At 42.9% G+C, this 20,448-nt stretch overlaps 1 protein-coding gene across 1 annotated transcript in view; it reads left to right on the top strand.

Moving 5' to 3' along the window:
* Positions 1-20,448, top strand: part of LOC144756035 (uncharacterized) — a 218,525-nt gene that overhangs the window by 121,532 nt on the left and 76,545 nt on the right. The window contains exons 14-15 of the mRNA XM_078645514.1: positions 16,767-16,811; positions 18,367-18,447. Coding sequence (XP_078501640.1) covers positions 16,767-16,811; positions 18,367-18,447 — 126 coding nt within the window. The remainder of the gene's footprint in view (positions 1-16,766; positions 16,812-18,366; positions 18,448-20,448) is intronic.

The following is a 20,448-nucleotide window of genomic DNA, read 5'->3' on the forward strand; positions in this document are numbered from 1 at the left end:
GATAGAGAATAATGACGTTGTGTTGATTAAACGCCAGGGCACGTAGCCTGATCGCAGATTTTGCAATGTCCAGCCAAGCTGTACAATAGAACGTAATTGGGACTGGCTGTGTTGTAACATTAGTAAGTCCTGCTCTATTATATCAATAGCAGATGATACAATACTGTCCAGTGAATATATTCTGGAGGACAGAGTCATTAACCCATTGTCCACAACAGAAAGTGATTTTTCCAAATTAATACGGTCAATTTCCAGTATTTTTTCTGCTGTTTCAATTTGCGTTTCTTTCCAAGCTTCATTGGAAGCTGCGTATATACCGGCCGCTATGAAACGTTTTTGACGCTGTTTGCGTGGTCCCATTATGAAATCACGCAAGTCAGCACCGTCTTTAAGTAAAAGTCAAGTGTTGCTTAATTTCTGCCAGTGTGGATTTCTGTAACCATTCGATGCAGAGTTTTCCTACACTGTATGTTGTAACTATCCCTGGATGTTGTCTCTGGGAGTATCTAGGGTCTGGCCTGGTCAATTTGAACCCCTGTATTTTGTTCAGGAATCTATTTTGACAGTGATTTGTGTCTGTGGGCCAGATCAACCATTTTTTCCAATCAGGATTTGTTCTGTTTTGGTTAAAAATATGTGATACGTCTATCTCAATATCTGTAGTGCTATTACTGTCAGGTGTTGGCTTTGGAATAGACGGTTTGTTTAAGTATTTAATTTTGGCTAGGCCAAGACAGGTTGTCTGTTGAATTGTGTCATTCAAGAATATAATTTGTTCTGGGATCATGCAGGCTCTAAATAATGCTTCTAAACCTTGGACCTGCCAATCTGTTGTACCCCAGATGGTTTTTGTTTCAATCTTGTTTTTCCAGAAATCAAAACCAAATGTAATAATTTTTTCATAAAATGTTTCTGAATAGATCAATTTAGTATTAGTCAGCATTGTTTTTACCCCTGTCTTATTTAACAGTTTGAAATAAAACGTTTCTGCATCACTAATGTTAAATCCTGAGAAGTACGGGATTTTCCCGAAAAATGTTTTCGAACTGCCTTTTGGTGGAGTTGCACAATGTTCCCATTGATTATTATTAAAAACATTTCTAGGTTGAGCAGATTTATGCAAGTAATGATGTGCAAAGTGATTGTAGCAGTACATTTCTTCATAATTTGATGAACCCTGTAAGTAATCATGTTCTGTAAATTTTGCTGACATAACCAAATCTGACATCATATCATTAATACTTTCAAAGTCCCAATCATCCGAGAATGTACTAGGTTTTATGAAGTCACTTAATGAAAATTTTAACTGATGTGGATATTTCAAGAGCCCAACCGGGCCATAGATTTCGCAATCCGTTTTGTCCCATGCTACCCCACCGGGTATTGGATTGGCTGTGACATTCACTGATGATAGTTCTCTTTTCTCGATGTGAGATGACTTGTGTGGCTTTAGGACCAAGTTGATGTTCTGACTTGCTGTGTCCATTGTACTGTATTTTCCCTCAATGAACTTTCCCAAACAAAGAACCATGATGAGCCAAAGCAGGAGGAAAAGTACACCTAACACAATCCAAAATTCAATCCATGGAGAAATCAGATAGGTTTCTTTGAGTTGATGAAATAGTTCTGTTACTTTGTCTTTAAAAGTTTTTGTTGTTGGCGTTTCTTCAGGTTTGCTTGGATCCTCAGAAAAGTCATCGAAATTGATGACGTAGCCTGATGCAGTTCTGTCAATTGTTGGAATCGCTTCCGGATTTTTATCTGCTTTTGGATTTTTTGTTTCTTTAGCATAGTCTGAGGCTACATCGTTGTAGACAGGTGTGTCTTGACGAACTGTTGCAATTTGGGTTTCAAGAGGCTCAAGTTCCATGGCAATGTTGCATAGTCCTTTTTTATTCACTGTAGGTTTATCAAATGTGATTAGTCTCTCAGTTTGAACCTCTTGTATTGTAGCAAGTTTTGGTGTTCTGCTACATCTTGGGAGTCCACTGGGCCTACTACTTATTATTGGCCACATGATTGTGGTTTTACCAGGTCGATGGATACAACTCGGTTCTCCTTTTTACCAGCAACGGGCGGTAGAACAACTGATCTTGTTCCGCTGACAGCTAAGACAGGTACTGCTTTTCTGTAAGAAGGCCCAAATTCCTTCTTCTTCGCGATCTTCTCTCTGACCAGATCCCCAATTTTTGGAATCCAGACAGGCCTTGTTGGGACAGGTGGTTTATCTTCAGTGGCTGTTGGCTGCTGTTTTAGCTTTACGTTGCTCAGGTCTTTTCTTGTTTCATTTAAGTCCTGTAAAATAGCCAAACGATCTTTGATATCAAAGCATTTTTCTTCTACCACTGAAGTCTGACTATCTAAGTCCTGAATATGCATTCTAGTCCCGAACAATAGTTCGTACGGACTGAAACCTTTTAGAGAATTTCTTGGCAGATTATTAAGACTACGTTGGACATTTGTTAAATGTTGGACCCACCCATCACTCGAACCTAGTACCCTCGCCGTTATAGATTGCTTTATGGCTCGGTTTTTTCTTTCCACAATCCCATTTCCCTCAGGATGGAAGGGACAAGAGTACCGCAATGCAATGCAATGCTGGTCATGGCCTCCTTATAATCTCGAGAGCTAAAAGCAGGACCCTGGTCAGAATGTAGCATGCCAATTGCGTATGTGCCGATATAGACTCGCAAATCTTTTATAACAGTTCTGGCGTCAGCCGAGCGCTGGGGTCTACATTTTTTGTGACTCTAGTCTTAAATAATATACATTGGGACGCATTTTTCCTGTTTGATCATGCGTATAGATCGCCTTATGCTCTCTAATTGGGGTCTTGGCACTACTCCGGCCGGTTCGCCACTGCGATCTCTGTTGCAGTTTGGACAGCTCATTGCAAATTTGTGTTGTTGCAAGCTCATCCCTGGCCACCAGTATTCTGATTGTAATTCTTTCAGAGATTCCTTGATCGTCTGGTGTCTTAGACCCTCACCCATGTGTGCTTCTTGAATCAAGAAGATTCTCCTGTTCGTGTTTGGAATTACTCTATCCCCCACTCCAGGGATTCAAGCAAAATGAACGGGGTTTGCATCTATTATGTATGTATAATTGAGTGGATAGTTCACGGGTAGTGCTGCACAGTCGCCTTTTGAAGACGTTTTTACCGCCAGCATTGTTTCCCCGTCTATGTATTTATCTGAACGCTTTTTTGTGGCTACGGAAGCCGGTTGAGCTCCTTCCACTGTGGCTGTGTCAGCCAATGAATTCCATGCAACGTGAACGCCATCACACTGATGACTCAGTGCATGTATCACGTGAGTCTTTTGTAGTTCTTTCTGTAAAAGAACTACTTGTTCCTAAAGCGTTTTTTGCTTGATTGTGTCACCTGTGTCATCTTTGTAACCGTTTTGAACCCAGTTCTGCAAGTCATTATTGTAAGACTTGACGCAGTAATGCGAATCGCACACTATTAGTGTCGGGAATTCGCGATCGGCAATATCGAGCACCATTTTTAAAGCTATTAATTCAGTTTGTTGACCTGAATTGTCTTTTACAGATTGAGACATTGCTACCAGTGGTCTCAATTTACCTCTGTGTCACCGGAATTTAACAATCTCGCACGTAGCATTGTAAGCTTGCTTTCCCCAAACTGAGGGTTGTGCATATCCGTCTGTATATATAACAAAGGCGTACTGTTGTAGGGGCAGAATTTCGATTGGCAGAGGATATTCTTTTTCATAGGCTAGATCTTTCAGTTTTTTCATGTTCGGGTCAAAATAGTATTTCACTTTTTCTGTAGCAAGAGAATTTTCCCATTGTATCCATTTTGGATCTAATGCCACGGTAGTTAAATTGCGTGGGCTTGTTAATGACTCAAAAGCTGATTCTGCTGTTAAGACAGTTATCCTTTTGCCTTCGGCTTGGGCTTTTTCTTTTGCTACAGCTGTTTGAACCCCATTTACAATATTTTCCGCAAGACTGAATGATTTTTCAGCTTGTGTGTACAAATGTGATTTGTAAGCTATTGGTACCGTTTCTCCCTCATTAGAGGTCAGGTACGTGAATCCGCATCTTCCTGGGATGACTCGGATTACAAGGTTGCGTGTGTTATCGCGAGTTTGCAATTTTGTTTTAGCTAACATGTCTGTTTGCAATGATCTCAAAATTTCTGTGTGTTTTTGAGTCCAATTGATTGGTTTAAAATCAGGTTTTATTAGTTCATAGAGAGGTTTAACCCTCTCTGCATAATTTAGAATGTAAGTTCTTCCGAAATTCAGGAAACCTAGTATTGATTGTAAGTTCTTCAGCGTTTTTAGTGCTTGGAGTACAGCGCATTTTTCTAAGAAATTGTTCGCTAGGCTTTTGCCTTCACTTGATAATTCATATCCTAAAAACAGGACTGTTAGATGGGCAATTCGTGACTTTTTAAAGTTGAATTTGTAACCCTCTGCAGCAAACCCAAGTATTATGGTGTTTACTCTTTTCAAGTGAGTCTCCAAGTCATCATCTGTGAGATAGATGTCATCGACATAAGATAATGCCTCATCATCCTATATTTGTAGTAACTCTGTTACCCTTGCTGAGAATAATCCTGGGCTATTCTTGAATCCCTGTGGGAGTCGACAGAAATTTTTCTGTGACCCCATTATTGAAAAAGCGGTCTAATACCTGCTTTCAGGTGCTATGTTTTGACAAAAGAATCCATTAGAGATATCTAATGTCGTCTTGTATTTTTTACGCACGATGTTATTCATTAGTGCTGCACTGTGTGAGTTTTGTACTGCAAATGTCTTGCAACATGAATTAAGGTGTCTATAGTCCAAAACTAGACGATATGAATCGTCTGTCTTGGAGACAGGAAACAAAGGATTGTTCATTTGGGAGGTGCATTTTTCAATCACCCCTTGGTATTCAAGTTGATCTAAGATCTCCCTGACTTGCTTTTTAGCTTCTTGTTTAATTGGGTACTGTCTTTGTGCAGTTGGTTGACATTTTAACTGGATTTTGTGAGGAGGAGAGTCCTCATCCCATCCTACATGATTTTTATATAATGCAGGAGCTTGGGCTACTGCCCATTTTCTTGCATATGTATATTTCTTATGTATTGGAATATGATTTGAGAAGGCAGGCATAATCATTTCTTCGCCATGTGGACACTCCCTGACAAACTCTGGTGGCCAGTCTTTCTCAGCTAAAAGGATGTCATAGCCTTTGGAAAGGTTATCCCAAAATAGACCCCTTACTTTTCTAGTCATATCTCCCTCTATACGTAATGTTATTTCATATATTTTATGAGGTATGCTAACCCTGGTATCTGCGGTTTCCACCTGAATGTATTCATTCGTGTCCACTGTCTCCAGATGATTCATCAGGATCTTGCAAGCTATTGTCACTTCTGCTGCGCTGTCTAGCATTGTCTGGGCCCACTCTCCGTTTTTCAGTTGTGTCCTCAGTATCCTCGGCATGTTTGATTATTTTAATACTGGCTACCTTCTTTTTTGGAAATTGTAATTTTTTACTTTGATGAGCAGGTTCCTTGTCTTTGGACTTGACGTGCTCTTCCCTGTGTTCTGTCCGTCCTCTTCTTTCCGATTTCTGCGAGGAAGTCTGAAAAGATCGAGAGGGACGTGTATCAATATCTTGATATCTATCAGGCTTTCTTAATTTATCCCTATCTCTAAGGTTGTATTTTTTCTCAGAGGGCTCCCTCTGGGGAGACTTGTGTCCTTGGTCTGGAGATCTTTCTCGCCGCCGAGGAGACCTTCCTCTGGACTGGAATCTTTTTTCTTTGGGAGTGGATTGCTTATTTCCATCCCAGCTCTTTTTTGGAGTGTTTAGATTATTTTTAATAAATATCTTTTCAGGATTTTCAGTTAGTTGGGGTTTTACTGGTTTCCCACCCAAACTATCTCTTCCTAGTTCTTCATAGGATTTTTCTATGATTCTGGCAAGTTCAATTGGTTGGTCTGCTATATCTGTTTCTTTCAATTTCTGGCGGATCGCCACGGATGCTGCTTCTCCTTTTATGTTGGCTAATAATATAGCCGAGACCTGCTTGAAGTCTTTCAGTAATTTCATACCCAGAGTTAAAGCAGGTTCTGGACCGTATTCATTTTGAATCTGTCTTAGTACATCTGGTATTACCGCCATGGATGGAACACCATGTGTTTTTGTGTAAATAGAAGCAAAAACTGTGCCCCAAGTGTCACAGTCCTCCACATGAGGTGCGATCCCCATTGAAAGGCAGATAGTCAGAATTCTGTGTTTCTCAGTAGGGGTAGTATCCGGAAATACTGCCTCTATTTGAGTGATTTTTTGTGCTAACCAGAATGGAATTTGTTCCCGTTTTGCGGGTGTTTTACCAAGACAGGATTGTATGTTCTGTGGTGTGATTTTGTTTGTGTTTCCATGATGAGGGGTCAGCTGTGGAATGTTAATAGCTGGTTGGACTGTTGAAGTTCGCATTACATATTGGACTAATTGTCTATGAATTTTAATTAGTTGTTTTAGCTGTGCTAAAAGTTCTGGTATTGACATTTTTTCAATGTCTGGATGTGGTGTGTAGCTGGCTAGAACCGGCCACGTTGCTCCTGGTCTACCTAGTGGACCGAGCCTGGTGATGTGATTATTATGTTTTAGTGCGCCTTTAAACCAGAGCAGGTGCTCTTGGTATTTTAATGGGATTTCACCCTCCTCGAAAGGAGTGTATTCATCCGGAGGTTCCTCTAATTTGTAATAGTGGAAGTCGTGTGTGACAGCGTTTGCTGCTGGAAAGTTTATCCATGAATAGAATGCCTCTGTCTGCCAATATTCATGGGCCTCAATTACGAATACGACTATTCCACCTCTCGGTGTTAGTCCATTTTCTATAAGTTTAAGAGTTATAGTTTTCCTTATATTGACCGGAATGAGTATAACACTCAGGTCATTTTCTTCGAGACTTGTGTCATCCGCTAGGAGTCGAGCTGCTATTCTAGCTGCTTCCCTTTCGTCTTCACTTTCTGACATCTTACTGACAGAAAGGTTTTTGTTGCAGATCAAGTTTCAAGGAAACAAAGATTAGGTGCACAATATTTTTGGAACATTGTATCCTTCATCATTGATTATACCAAAAACTATACATAGGAATCTTTTCCTACTAAGTTCCGGCGGATTTTAACCTTTTACCCACTCCAGACGTCTTTTGGAGTATTTACGGGAAAAGGGTCTGTGTGAAAAAGCACGACTGAGTTACTCTAACGTCTTGCGTTAGATTTATCGCCTTACCAAACGTTGGGCGCCATGTAGTGTAGTTCCTATATTCCCAATAGGCTTTGCGCATTGGAATAATATATTCAGCAGTGTAGACGTAGGACTGAGTTCGACTAGGTCTCTACTGACTATATTAGACTTAAGTTTTTGCCAGCTAGCTCAGAGGTCACTAGAAACTTTCTCGAAGAAACGAGGAGGAGTTTAACCTCCCTGGATAGACAAGAAGGGATTAGCCTCTGACAACCATGTAACATGACAACTTTGCCCCCTCAGAATAGGAGTGTATCTCTAGAGTCGTGTGAAAACAATAGACAGCTATTTCACTCAGTCAAGTGTGCATACTTAGTTTCACCAGAATGCAGAGAAAAGAGAGACGGGCGTTTTCAATAAAAGGTGTTATTTATTGAGCAGTCTTCTTCCTCATACAAGAGAAATGAATTGCCACAATTGCAATACTCATAGTAAAGTAAAGTGCGTACAGTAAAAGGAGGATTAAGAAATAATACTGTAAAAGCATTGATATGGTTTCTTAGCCATATGATACTTTAAAATAGATAAAATATATACATACTTATATACATTGACTAACGTACTCAAGTGGTGCTTCTAAATACGCCTACCCCGGTGTACCTGACCTAAGCCTAATACGTGGGAAGGAGTAAGTAAGTAGCAGTTTAAGTTAAGTTGGTTTTTCCAAGAATCTGAGTCAAGAATTCTCTCTAAGTTTTTAGTCAGCTCCGTACCTGGGTATTAGAAAGCAGGAGGTCTTTTATCTCTCTCTCAAGACTCGATATCCCAGTAACCCGCGAAGGTATCTGGAAACACCGGAGCTGGATTTCTCGGCAGGAGAAAAGACAGCGTCTCTCTCAGTGCGTCAAAGAGGAGGGGCAGCGTCCGTGGGCTCTCGTATCAGCTGGGCTCTCGGGCAAGTAGATAGCTGCTCTGCTCCAAAACCACCACCGTGTGTTTGCTTAAGGCAACGTTGGTATATTTATACCTGAAAGGTGCCGGGTTTGACGTAAGGTTGGACATAAGACGTCAATAAAGATGTCACTAAGAACTGGCCGTTCTTACAGTGCTTTACAGGAGTTCTAGGATGAAATCAAAACAAAAGCAAGGGGGATTTCCCAGGTTGCTGGAGGTTTGGTTTGTTTAGAGAACTCGTTGTGCTTTCTAGGGGGCCGGAAGGAAGTAGCCTTGCTTAATGTGACAGCATGTGCTACGACTAAATATGGATATGATTATTATGCCGTTGTATGGATATTAGTGATTATAACCGGACAAGGGCATAAAATAGGAATATTGGTTTAGGCTCCTGGATAAAAACACAATAGTATCTCCTTAAGTTGGGAAGAGCTAGCCCGACTCTGTCCTTAGGAAGGGTAAGATATTTATATGCCCGACGGGGTTGTACATATGACCATATAAATCTAGAGAAGGTGCGTTCCATTACCGTAAACCACTGATTAGAAAATTCTAGGCAAACTGCCCTGAATAAGTATAGTATTTTGGGAAAATACACCATTTTAATTGCATTTGCTTTCCCGATAATGGACAGTTGGAGATTGTCTAACCGTCGTAGATCCTTTTGTATTGTGTTCAGCATTGGCTTAACATTTATGTCCACAATATCCTCCAGCTTGGAGGAAATTGTGACACCCAAGTATGTCGCTCCCTTCACCACCCTAGGATCATCCATCACAATTTTTTGATTTAGAACGATTTGTGTCTTCCCTTGATTTAGCGCATAGGCAGAAACCAGCCCAAATTTCCTGGCCTCGGCCTCGATGGTCAGCATTGCTGCTGTGGGGTCTGTGGTAACTATAGCAATATCATCAGCGTATGCTAATGTTTTTGTAGCATACCCCTGTGATATAATGGGTGTTATGTTGTTATTTTTCTCCAAATAGCGAATAAAAGAATCTATATATATTGCAAAGAGCAATGGCGAGCATGAGCACCCCTGGCGAGTTCCCCTGGAGATGGTGATTTCCTTAGTTAGGCTTCCATTAACAGATACAACAGCCTTAGGATTAATATACATTTTTTGTATCGCTTGAATAAACTTGATTCGAAATCCCATCATCGCCATTGCTTTCCAGAGAAACTGCCAGGAGACCCTATCAAAGGCCTTCTCTGCATCCAAAAGGATCAGGGCCATAGGGTCTCCTGTAGTTTCTGTTCCGTCAAAAAGCGTGATAACCCTCTGAATATGATTTATCGTAGAACTTCCGGGAACAAAACCGTGCTGGCTTTTAGAGATTACTTTGTGTATTATAGGTGCTATTCGGTTTGCCAAGATTTTGGAGTATATTTTGGAATCAGCGTTTATAAGGGTTATGGGGCGATATGAACCTAGATGTTCTGGGGGTTTCCCCTTTTTATCGAAAATCACTATTTTGGCCCTGGACCAGGAACTGGGCGGTTCCCCCCCGGAGAAAATATGGATGATCAAATCCCTTAAGATATGTTTTATTTCGTCTATAAATGTGCCATAGAACTCCGAAGGGATACTATCCAGACCTGTTGCCTTCCCTTTAGGGAGGCTCTTGACAGCGGTCAATATCTCTCCCATGTTAGGGGCTTCCTCTAGTGCCTGCTGCGTATTTACCTCAAGGCTTACCCCTTCACAATTCTCTAGGTACCTTTCAATTTCGGTCGTGTCCCCATTGCCATTCTCAGTATATAGGGGTATATTATCAAGGGGTTTATCTCCGCTTTTTTGGCTTTAAAAGCCAAGAAAGCGGAGATAAAATTATCTCCCTATTACCAAGCTGTCGCTAACACCAGTTAGTGACAGCTAATAGGAGATAGCGACCATCTTGGGCCCCGCTTTGCATGTCAGTGATATTTATCACTAATGACATGCAAAGTGGGCGTGCCAAGATGTTAGCGACTGGAAACAGTCGCTAACATCGCTATCTCCTATTACCAACTTTTGGAGATATTCGCGCTAAGCGCGAATATCTCCAAAAGCTAACACCTGCCCTGAGCAGTTCTTCACCATGTTATCCAATGGGAGGTGGATAACATGGCTAAGAGCATTTGCTCGATAATGCATGTATATCGCTGACTTTTCAGCGATATTCATGCATTGCGGCCGTTTTTTATCGCATTTGCGATAAACCTTGCTAATAGCAAGGTTTATCTGCGATAAAAATCGCCGATGTGCGGCGATAATTTGTCTCTAAACAAGTTAGAGACAAAAATTATCGCTAGTTGTTGGTAATATACCCCATAGTTCTTTATAAAACCTCCAAAATGCTTGCCTAATCAGTTCTGGATCTTTTAACTGCCCTGCCACTGGGTCCTTAATATCCCTAATTAAATTAGCATTGACCTGTTGTCGCAATCGCGCCGCCAATTGATGGCCAACTTGCTCATTAACTTCATAAATTAGTTCTTTTCGTGCCGTAGCTTTCCGGATTGCCTTATCTGTAAAAATATTAGTGATTGCTGCCTTGGCTACTGCTACTTGGGCTAAGGTGCTAGAGATATCCCCAGTTGTGTCCCTATTGCCAGTGACGCTAACGAGTCCTACTTCTGCATGCATTTCCTGTGTGTATCATCAACTGTCCCCAAGAATCTCTCTCTTACGTTATGTTATTTTAATTTATAACGCGCAGGAATCGTGTCAGAAGGGGTATCTAGGCGCAAACCTTGCATTTGTTGCCTGTGCCTATTCTTACCACTGTAAATAATATTTAATATGTGGCATCTTGTGGTATCAAGAAACATGGGTTACAGGTCTCTATCAAATACAAATGTATTATCACTGTTGGCCTTTTGTGAGCGAAATCAAAATATACATAGACACATGAAGGTAATACAGCTGAAGCAAAAAGAATGTGAAAAAAATACATTAAAAAATTAACATTTATACATAATCAACAAATCCCTAGGGAGAAAAGTGAAAAAACAATGTGAGCCTTATTTTCTTGTTCCTATGCATTTGTTTTTTTGGGATTTTGCCTAATGCTGCTCGAATGAGCCACTGGTCCTTCATAGGCTTTTTTCCTGTTTCATCAAAGAGGCTTTGAGGCATATGTATAAGGAAATGACAGAGAGCGGAACTCCTGCAAATTTTTCAGTTCTACGCTCCACCATTTCCAAAACGCACGGATGCTCCATATTTACAACAACACAATGCACCCCTGTGTTTTCCCTAGCGCTGGGGCAAAAAATAGCCGCCTGGTGTCAATGCAGAAAGCATTGTACCATAGTGCAAGCAGCACACAGAGAAAAAGGAAAATAAGGAGAAAAGTATTTATCCTCGTTGCTCCAATCTAACGCCTTCTTTTCAGTAGTGTTAGTTTTTGGCGCTGCATCAGATTTACACGTCCGAGTACACCTGGGGCAGCATCTAAAAGCAATGGATGTTGCAGTGGAACACCCACAGGAACACCCATTGTATGCCCCTTTCATGCAGCTACCTGTGAGAAGGGGTACCATATTTACAAAACGGTGTGAAGCCACAAAAAGTGGCTTAAGACCACTTTGAAAATATGGTGCAGGGCACTGCTCCACCAGAACGTTAAAAAGTGACGTTCTGGTGGCACAATATCCTTGTAAATATGCCACAACATTCTTCAAAATGTGGACCCTATTTTTCCAGTAGAACATCGTATATGTTGTTTGTCTACTTACTGCTTTTTGGATCAGGGTCCCTAGTGTCTTTTTATGATTAAGTTGAATGTTTTTGCTGTAAAAAACGAGTTTGTTAGCATAATCGTTCAACTTCATCTTTAATGCCAAAATGTTGCTGTGTTCTCTTAAAAACAATCTCTTCTGGGCAAAGATAGTGGCCGAATGAGACAATGTCTCCACCCTTGTGTGTATTTTTGGCCAAATAGTGCTCTTTTTTGGATCCAAGAGCATGAGCCTTTATTCTGCTAAATGCTTTTAAAGAAGCGCCATCACATTTAGTTTAAACGACATCAAGACTTGCTGATAGTGATAATAGCTATTAAATATTTACCAAAAAAAGAAGCAAATTACACACAGAACTACCATGGTAGTCCTAGACGTTATTATTATATTGTAAAGCACATACATGTGGAAGCTCTCAATTGTCCTTCCAGTGTGTTTCATAAATGAAAATAAAAAGGTTCAAAGGTTAGTATTCAATGATGTCTTTTCATATATTAGAGCCTAAAGTACATCCGGGAGGGTCGGATCCATGTCAGATTTACAGTATACCAATAGCAGACAAATTTGCATATGCATTTGTAAAACCCAAATGGAATCCAACCCAACGCCGTTTTCATCTATTTTACACTTAAATGAATACAAGAGCTTAGAACTCACTTAAAACCAGAAGCCAGATACATTGCTAAGCAATTTAAAAGTGCAATCACACCAGAAAAATTAAATGTTCTAATAGTTTGGAGGCTTAATTTATGAGGCCTTTACGCTGCCATTGCGTCACTTTTGTGACTCTGTGGCTGCGTAAAAAATATGCCACACTGGGCCATATTTACCAAATGACGCATCAAGGCAGATGCGTCACTTTGTAAACCCTGCTCTACATTGTACCTGAGACAGGTGTAATGTATGCAGGGTGGGTGTCTGTAGGAAACTGGCTCTATATATACTACACCAAAGTGAGGTATAGTGTGTATAGAGTTCAGGTGACCCCAGAGGTAGGCAGAGGTTAACGTTAGATAGAACCTTACTCTCTATTTGTGGTAGAGTGGTCGAGCAGTAAGGCAGTATTAGAGGACAATATTAAGCATTATATGTACACACTCAGTCAGCAAATGAATTCACACACTCAAGGACTGAACTCTAGACCAATTGTTTTGTAAACAAAATATACTGTTGTTTTATTTTTAGAACCAAGCAAGCATTAAATACTTTACAGTAATAAGTTGCTGAGTGTAGAACAGTTTGAAAATGCAATATGAATTGTACTTTGTTTGATTTACAGGGGATGCAGTAGATTGCAATACTTAGCAAATACAGTACATTGAAATGAATAGGCTTTTTCAGTAAATTACAGGTAAGTTACTTTTTACGTTACTTTTCTAACTCAGTGCTGGATACCAAGATTCAGCACTGTGACATTTCCTGCAAACAGGTAAGTAAATACGTTTTGGTTATTCGTGCAATTTTTAAAGAATATTATTAGATTTCAAAACTCCAAACTTTTTGGAAGAAAATTGTCTATGTTATCCTATGGAGGAAAAACAGGTTATCTGTTCACAGGTAAGTTATCGATTGTGGGTGTTAAGGCTCTGGGGTTAGACTCAGGTGTCCCCCAGGGTCAGTGATGCACTCTTGTAACACCCTCAGTGGTGCTAGGGCGGCCGGGTGCAGAGTGTTGAGGCCCAATGTTATCCAATGGGGAATAGGGGGCCTCCGGTAGATGGCTGCAGGCAAGCAGGCCACTGGGTTGTGGGAGCAAAGCTCTTAGGGTTTAGGTCAGGGCAAATGGGGAACAAAGTAGCACAAAAGGTGCACCCTCAGCGACACTGGGACGGCGAGTGCAGAGTGCTGTTTCGACGTCGGCTGCCTGTTGTTTTCTATGGAGAACCTCCGGTTTGCAAAAACACTGCAGGCAGGGAGACAAAAGACTTCTGGGTGCGACCACCAATTTGAGAGGTAGGTTTAAAAGTTAAGGGTTGGTTAGGCACTGTTGGTTTAGGCACACAAGGCCGTGGGGCGTCGGGTGCAAGGGTGTCTTTTGGGTTCGGATCTTCTTACCAGCTCCTGGTCGCGGTTAGGGGGGGCCTTCTGGATTTACACTGCAGGCATCGGTTGGAGGCTAGAGGCAGGTCAGGGGTTGCCGAATCTCGCTTCAGGATCGCTGTGGTGACCTCCTCGTGGTGTTTTTCTACTAGAGCTCCGGCCAGGTTCGGCATGTGCAGAGTGGGCTGGATTTGAGGTTTCCGGCTTCTGCCAGAGGTTGCAGTTGAACAAATCCGGTGTTCACGAGAGAAGCAGTCTTTGGAAGTGAAGGCAGGCAGGTTCTCCGGTGTTTTCAAGGTTTCTGGCTGCAGGACACACCAGGATTTCACAGGAGCAGGTTCGAGGGGAGGCACGCCTATAGGGCTGGGGCCAAGTCAGTGGGCATCGTCTTCTTGTTAGCTGGCTGCAAGGCTATTCGTTCCTTCTTCTTCTTTTCTTCTTGTCGTTTCTGGATCTGAGGAAGCAAGCTTCAGGGTACCCCCTAAATACTAGATTTAGGGATGTTCCAGGTAGGTATAGGGCAGGGACCAATGGGTCCCTTCCCTGGTGTGGGTACAACCCCTATCATGCCACCCTCCAGTGGAAGGGGGGCAGGAGCCTGTCCCTGGTTAGTTGGGTCCTCAAGATGGCGGGGACTCAGAGTTGTGCTTTACCTCGCCTCCCCCACCTAAGGGGTGGAGTTGGAAGAGGTGGCACACCTCTTTCCCTCACTTGTTTTTCCCGCCAGCTCTCCTGCCCAAAGTGCGGGGTAGAACCAGTGGGGACCAGTTGCTGAAAGCAACAAATGGTCTGGGGAGGCTCTCAAAGTGGCATGCCTTTGAAGCTTTCCCTTCTTGAACCCTGCACATCCTGAGGGAGGAAGCTTGGCACCTCGTCCCAGGATGTGCATTGTTTCAGGCCCCAGAGAGCAGCAGGCTGTCGACCCAGGGGTCCAGAATCATGTCTGGTGGTAGCAGCTGAAAGCAGCCACTCAGCCTTGACACTAGTGGTGGGTTTGTTTTCAGGGGGCATCTCTGAGATGCCCTCTGTGTGCATTTTTCATTAAATCCCACACAGTCATCTTTGTGGGTTTAATGTGGTGAGAAGTTTGATACCCAACTTCTCTGTTTTCAGTGTAGCCATTATGGTGCTGTGGAGTGTATATTGACAAGCTCCCAGCACCATATACTCTTAATGGCAGCACTGCACTAACAATGTCTAAGAATGGACTTAGACACTGTAGGGGTACAGGGCTCATGCACCTGTACTCTCACCACTGGCATAGGGCACCCAGCTAGAGGGGTGACTGATCTATGCCAGGGCAGTGGGTTGAAGGCATCGCACACAGGGATGTGTGCCATATCGACTCTTTACTTTGTTCTGCGCCAAAACACGCAGCCTGCAGGGCCTCTAAGGGTGGCACAATAAGTGCTGCAGCCCTTAGAGGTCTTCCCTGGTCACAGTGCCCTGGGTACCTCTGGTGCCATTTACCAGGGGCTGACCTGTGGCCAGAGATGCCTATTGGGTTCGTTTTGGGGAAAGAACACAGGCCCTGGGAACCTGATTGGCAGGGATCCAGGCCAAACCAAGAAAAAGTGCATCAGTAGTCCGGCAAAAAGTGGGGGGTTACTTCAACAGAAACCCACTTTCCTACAGTGTCCCAAAGCAGAAAAGCCTTGTAGAAATGGCGCAGTGAAATCGATAAGATTTCACTGTACCTCGTCTATGGCGTCAGTGCCTCAAATCCTTACACCTTCTTGAATCAGGCATAAGGGGTGACGCAGTGGCTTACACACGGGGCTTGCCCCATGTGAAATGACACATTGCTGGAGTTGCGTCTGTTTTCAAGCACACTCTAGCAATACGCCATTTATGCGCCTACAGATACATCAGGATTACTGCAGTATCTGTAAATCCTTGTGATATGGAGCACCATACTGTAAATAGGGCGCATCCATGGTGTCACAAGGAGGGCGCACAGAAAAGTGTGGCATCGCTGTTTTCCCCTAGCTATGTGACACTTTTCATAAAAAAGGCCCTGTGTTTTAAAAAACAGCTACCTTTTTGAAACACCGCACAATTTCACTACTCAGTTGCATCATGCTAAAGGCTAAAAAAGAGACATATACTGTGCGCTGTTCCCTTTTACTTGCTCTTTGATCAACAGACCCCATAGTAATAAGGCTATCAAGTTTAGATTAAATGGTTTCGCAGAGCTACTGGAATTACGTAGTGGGGTGGACCCAATTATGCAGCAGCGTTGACTAAATTATCTAACAAGAAAAGGTAAATTATGCAGCATAACATGGTATATTTATATTATTACTAAATTATTTTTTGTCATTTTTTGTACGTTACCACCGTCTGCTTTAACCTATTAGCGCCAATTCACAACAAAATACTGCAGTAAGCAGCAGAAAGTTGAACAATTTACCTTTGGGAAGGACCTTCCAATGCGGAGCAACAAGTGTTGCCACATTCATAGTAACTTTTGATCTGTATGAGCCTGAAAAAAAAATTCTCTTAAAATCTGCAGATTATACAGCATATGATGTATTATGTGGTAAATCCAGTAAATACATAAATATGGGGAAAATGCTGAAGCCTCAAAATCACATAATAAGAGTGTCCCTGCTTAGGTGAAATGATTTTGCCACTTTTATCTCCTGCTACCCCAGGCAAATGTCTTAGTATCCCAAATGATATGTCCAGGCCTACCTCTCACTATTAAATGGAAAGATGCCTAGCAGATCACTGGCTTTCTTAGAGTTTTACCATGTATGTCCCAACATAGAATTGGCTGCTGCTTACCTCCACTAATTGTTTGTTTTTCTTTTTCACGGTTCAAGGTTGACAACCCGGATGTGGAATTATATGGCGCCATTGCTGCTCAGGTAAGGGCCAGCATCCTGAACTCCTTAGTCATACAGCTCCCCACCTTAGTCTCACTCTATCCTCTCACTGTCATTGGCAACCCTTAGCTGCAGAGACAAACGTTTTACAACTGTATGTGGGGTGGCAGAGGGGGCTGCACTTGTAGTCACACAGGGCACTTCGAGGGTTAGTAGCTGAAAGGAGCTGCATACAGTTTGGAAGGAAGTGCTATCCAGCTCTGAGGAGTGATGCTATTGAAGGGGGTGGATGGGGTTGGGCTGTCACACAAGCAGCTGTGCCGGGTTGGGATGTCTTCATGGAATCTGTACTCCAGGGGTAGATGCTGGAATTCTCTGGCTGCACCCCTAGTGGTAGCGATATGTACATCGGGGCAGATTTATGATGACTGGCGCATCCCCAGGGATGCGCCAGTCATATTGCGCCACTGCTCCGCCACCCATGGTGCGCCGCATTTACAATGCGGCGCACCATGGGGCAAAAACGGCACAGATGCGTGACGCATCTGTGCCGTAAAGGCGGCGCATTGCTGGAGTTGCGTCGCAAGTGCGACGCAGCTCCAGCAAGGCTCGGGGGTGCCCTATCTGACCAATGCTGTGTCAAGACCTACGCCTGCTTCAAGCAGGCGCAGGGTTTTGACGCAGCATTGGCCTGAAAGTGACTGAGTGAAATCTCATAGATTTCACTCAGCCACTTTTGCGAGGCGCACCTGCCCCGGAACGCCCACCCTGCACCGGAACGCCCACATGTGGCGCAGGGCTTTACAATGTGACGCATCTGCCTAGATGCGTCACGTTGTAAATGGGTCGTAGGGATGCGCCTCGTTTACGCCGCAGTTGCGTGACGTAAACGTGGCGCATTCCCATCATAAATCTGCCCCATCCAGTCCAGGGTTGGCAGTTATTTCCAGTTCTATTATTGGAAGTGTAGTCCTCTCTTAGTCATGAACTGGAGGGGGCGGAAATTCAATTGTATTGGTCTCTGAAGTCAGAGTGCTTTCCAGGAGACAGATTGAATACCAGGAAAAACTTCTAGGGGCCAATTACGATGGTCGGAGCCTTCGGGCTGCATCGCAATTGGACGCTCGGTTTTCTTTCCGACCGCCTAATTACAATGCTGGCGATCGGAAACTAAACCAGCCACTCATTCCGGATGGCTCAAGGAGGTCGGTCGAGACCACTGACCGGAAGTCGGTCGGTCTAAGGACTGAGACGGTATTGGACGGATTTAAGTCCGCCCAACATCCTAATTAGCACCCTAATGTATTAACGATTGTGGGAAATTGCTTTCTTTCTATTGGCCGGATGTCAGAAATACCCTCTTTTTCTATTTGCTAGATGACAGCAGTCGCTTCCTTTTATTACCCAATAATAGGAACCCATTTAATGTTTTTCTCTATATGCCATGGACTGATTTTCTTTCATTGGTTGATGGTCAGATTCCTCTTTTCTTCTACTGGCTGAATAACTTGAATCAGATTCAAAAACTTAAAATGCAGTTGCAATTGTGCGTCTTATGAGGCATCAGCTAATGGAGTGTTTTCATTTTGTATTTCAGGGTCCGCCTCTTTTAATGGGATATCCAGGGCCCCCGGGGCCCCCTGGTCCTCCTGGCCCACCTGGAGTTGTATATCTAAATGTAAGACTTTCCATTTATACAGTTGCTTGTTTTCTCCAACCTGCGAGACAGATATGAGAGCCTGCGAATCTATATCCGATCCATGAGGGATAAAGGTCATGGCGCCCTTGCTCTGATTGGTACTGATCATTGGCTTTAGACAGTATAAACAGCTAGCTCTAGTGAGAAAAAGGAAGGCAAGGTATACGTTTAGTGCTGAGGCAGCTGGAGGGGCCCCAGGAGGGGAAGTATAGAAGCCCAATAGCAAATCTGTCCATGCAAAAGAGCAATTTTCATACTTTTCAGTATACTGTATCCAAAGGGATAGGAACTTTGAGGTTTCAAAAATATTTAGCCTAGCCAAGGCATCACAGGAACCCACGTCACATGACCACTTAATGTTGATATCACACAAATTATATCACATGACATGTTAACCATCTACAGGTTAAAAATGTTGTGGTCCAACCCTGATGATGTTCTGGCAAATTACAGGTGCAAGCTTCAGGGCCATAGCAGAATACCATAGCAGCATAGGGAATAATGATGCATGACCATGTAAGGAAAGACTTAGGGATGGATGGAGTGGAGTGAGCACTCCTGCTGCAGGATACAAACAGGTATCCACCATCTAAACTGACTGGCAGAAATATACTTGTTTACTCTTCTCAGCTGGATACAATGTAAAGCTGCGAGCATTGTTCTATATGGATTACCAATAAGTGTGGATGTCCAGTTAGCAATCCTCTGGACTCAGTGCTCTTTCCCTGTGCAGTTTACTGTACTTTGTCTGGTTAACCACTGTTCCCCAGAGTTGACCCTGGTTCCCCAAGTGGACTTGCAGCCCCTCTGATGAAATTGAAGACCTGGCTGTGCAGGTTGAAGGATCTTTTCCTGTTGTCCCCCATGAGCACAAGTCTCTTACGTCTTTCCGGACTGTGAGGGCAGTCTGTGACGACCTGATTTGGTCACTTGACAGGGTGTACCACCATTATTCCAAATACAATGTATCGCACTTTCTATGCATGTCCCCAATCAGCGCTGACAGATTCCTACACGAACATTAACTCAGCTGCTGATGCATACATGTAGTGTCTCCGTGTCACGTGCCACACTTTCAGTGGGTCTTGACATGTTAGGTACAACACTTTTCATGCTTGCATTTTTTGATCAGTGATAAAAGCAAAGCGGATCTATGAGTCCCAGAATGCAATGTCCAGTTGACAAAAATGCCAAGACTTGTTGAAAGTGTCATACATCACGTGGACGCGTTTCGTAACAATACTGAGGGGCATATTACCAAACAGGATGATAGGCAATTATCGCCGCTTTAGCGGCCGTTTTCGTCCGCTAAGCGGCGATAATTCTATCGCTCTATTAGCAAGCTGTCGCTAACAGCAGTTAGCAACAGCTTTAGGCGATAGCGAGCGGTTTGGTCCCGTTTTGTATGTCAGCGATATTTATCGCTAATGACATGCAAAGTGGGCGTACCCAACCTGTTAGCGATTGAAATCAGTCGCTAATGTCGCTATCGCCTATTAGCAAGGCAGGCGTAGCGATGGAAATATTCCCGCTATCGCCAAAAACTAACGCCTGCTCTGACCAGTTCTTAGCCATGTTATCCCATGGGAGGTGGATAACATGGCTAAGAGCATTTTGTCGCTAATGCATGAATATCGCTGTATTCTCAGCGATATTCATGCTATCGCCGGAAAATGTATTGCTTTGGAGATAAACGTTGCTAATAGCACATTATCTCAGCGATAATTTCCGGCGATGCTTAGCGATAAAAAATTTGTTGCTAAGCCTAGTTAGCTATAAATATCGCTAATTGTTGGTAATATGCCCCTGAGACTTGCAACAGGGCAGATGGCGTATTTGTTTTATGGACTGAGAGGGATGTTCATTTTCATGAAAACATGAAAACATTTCTGTGACCTGCTAACACAAACTAATGTTATTTTATACTTTCGAAACGTGCAATCACAGTTTTCGAAACATATTGTGATTCCCCGCAGTGAG

The sequence above is a fragment of the Lissotriton helveticus genome, chromosome 5_1, assembly GCF_964261635.1.
Source record: "Lissotriton helveticus chromosome 5_1, aLisHel1.1, whole genome shotgun sequence".
Lineage (NCBI taxonomy): Eukaryota > Metazoa > Chordata > Amphibia > Caudata > Salamandridae > Lissotriton > Lissotriton helveticus.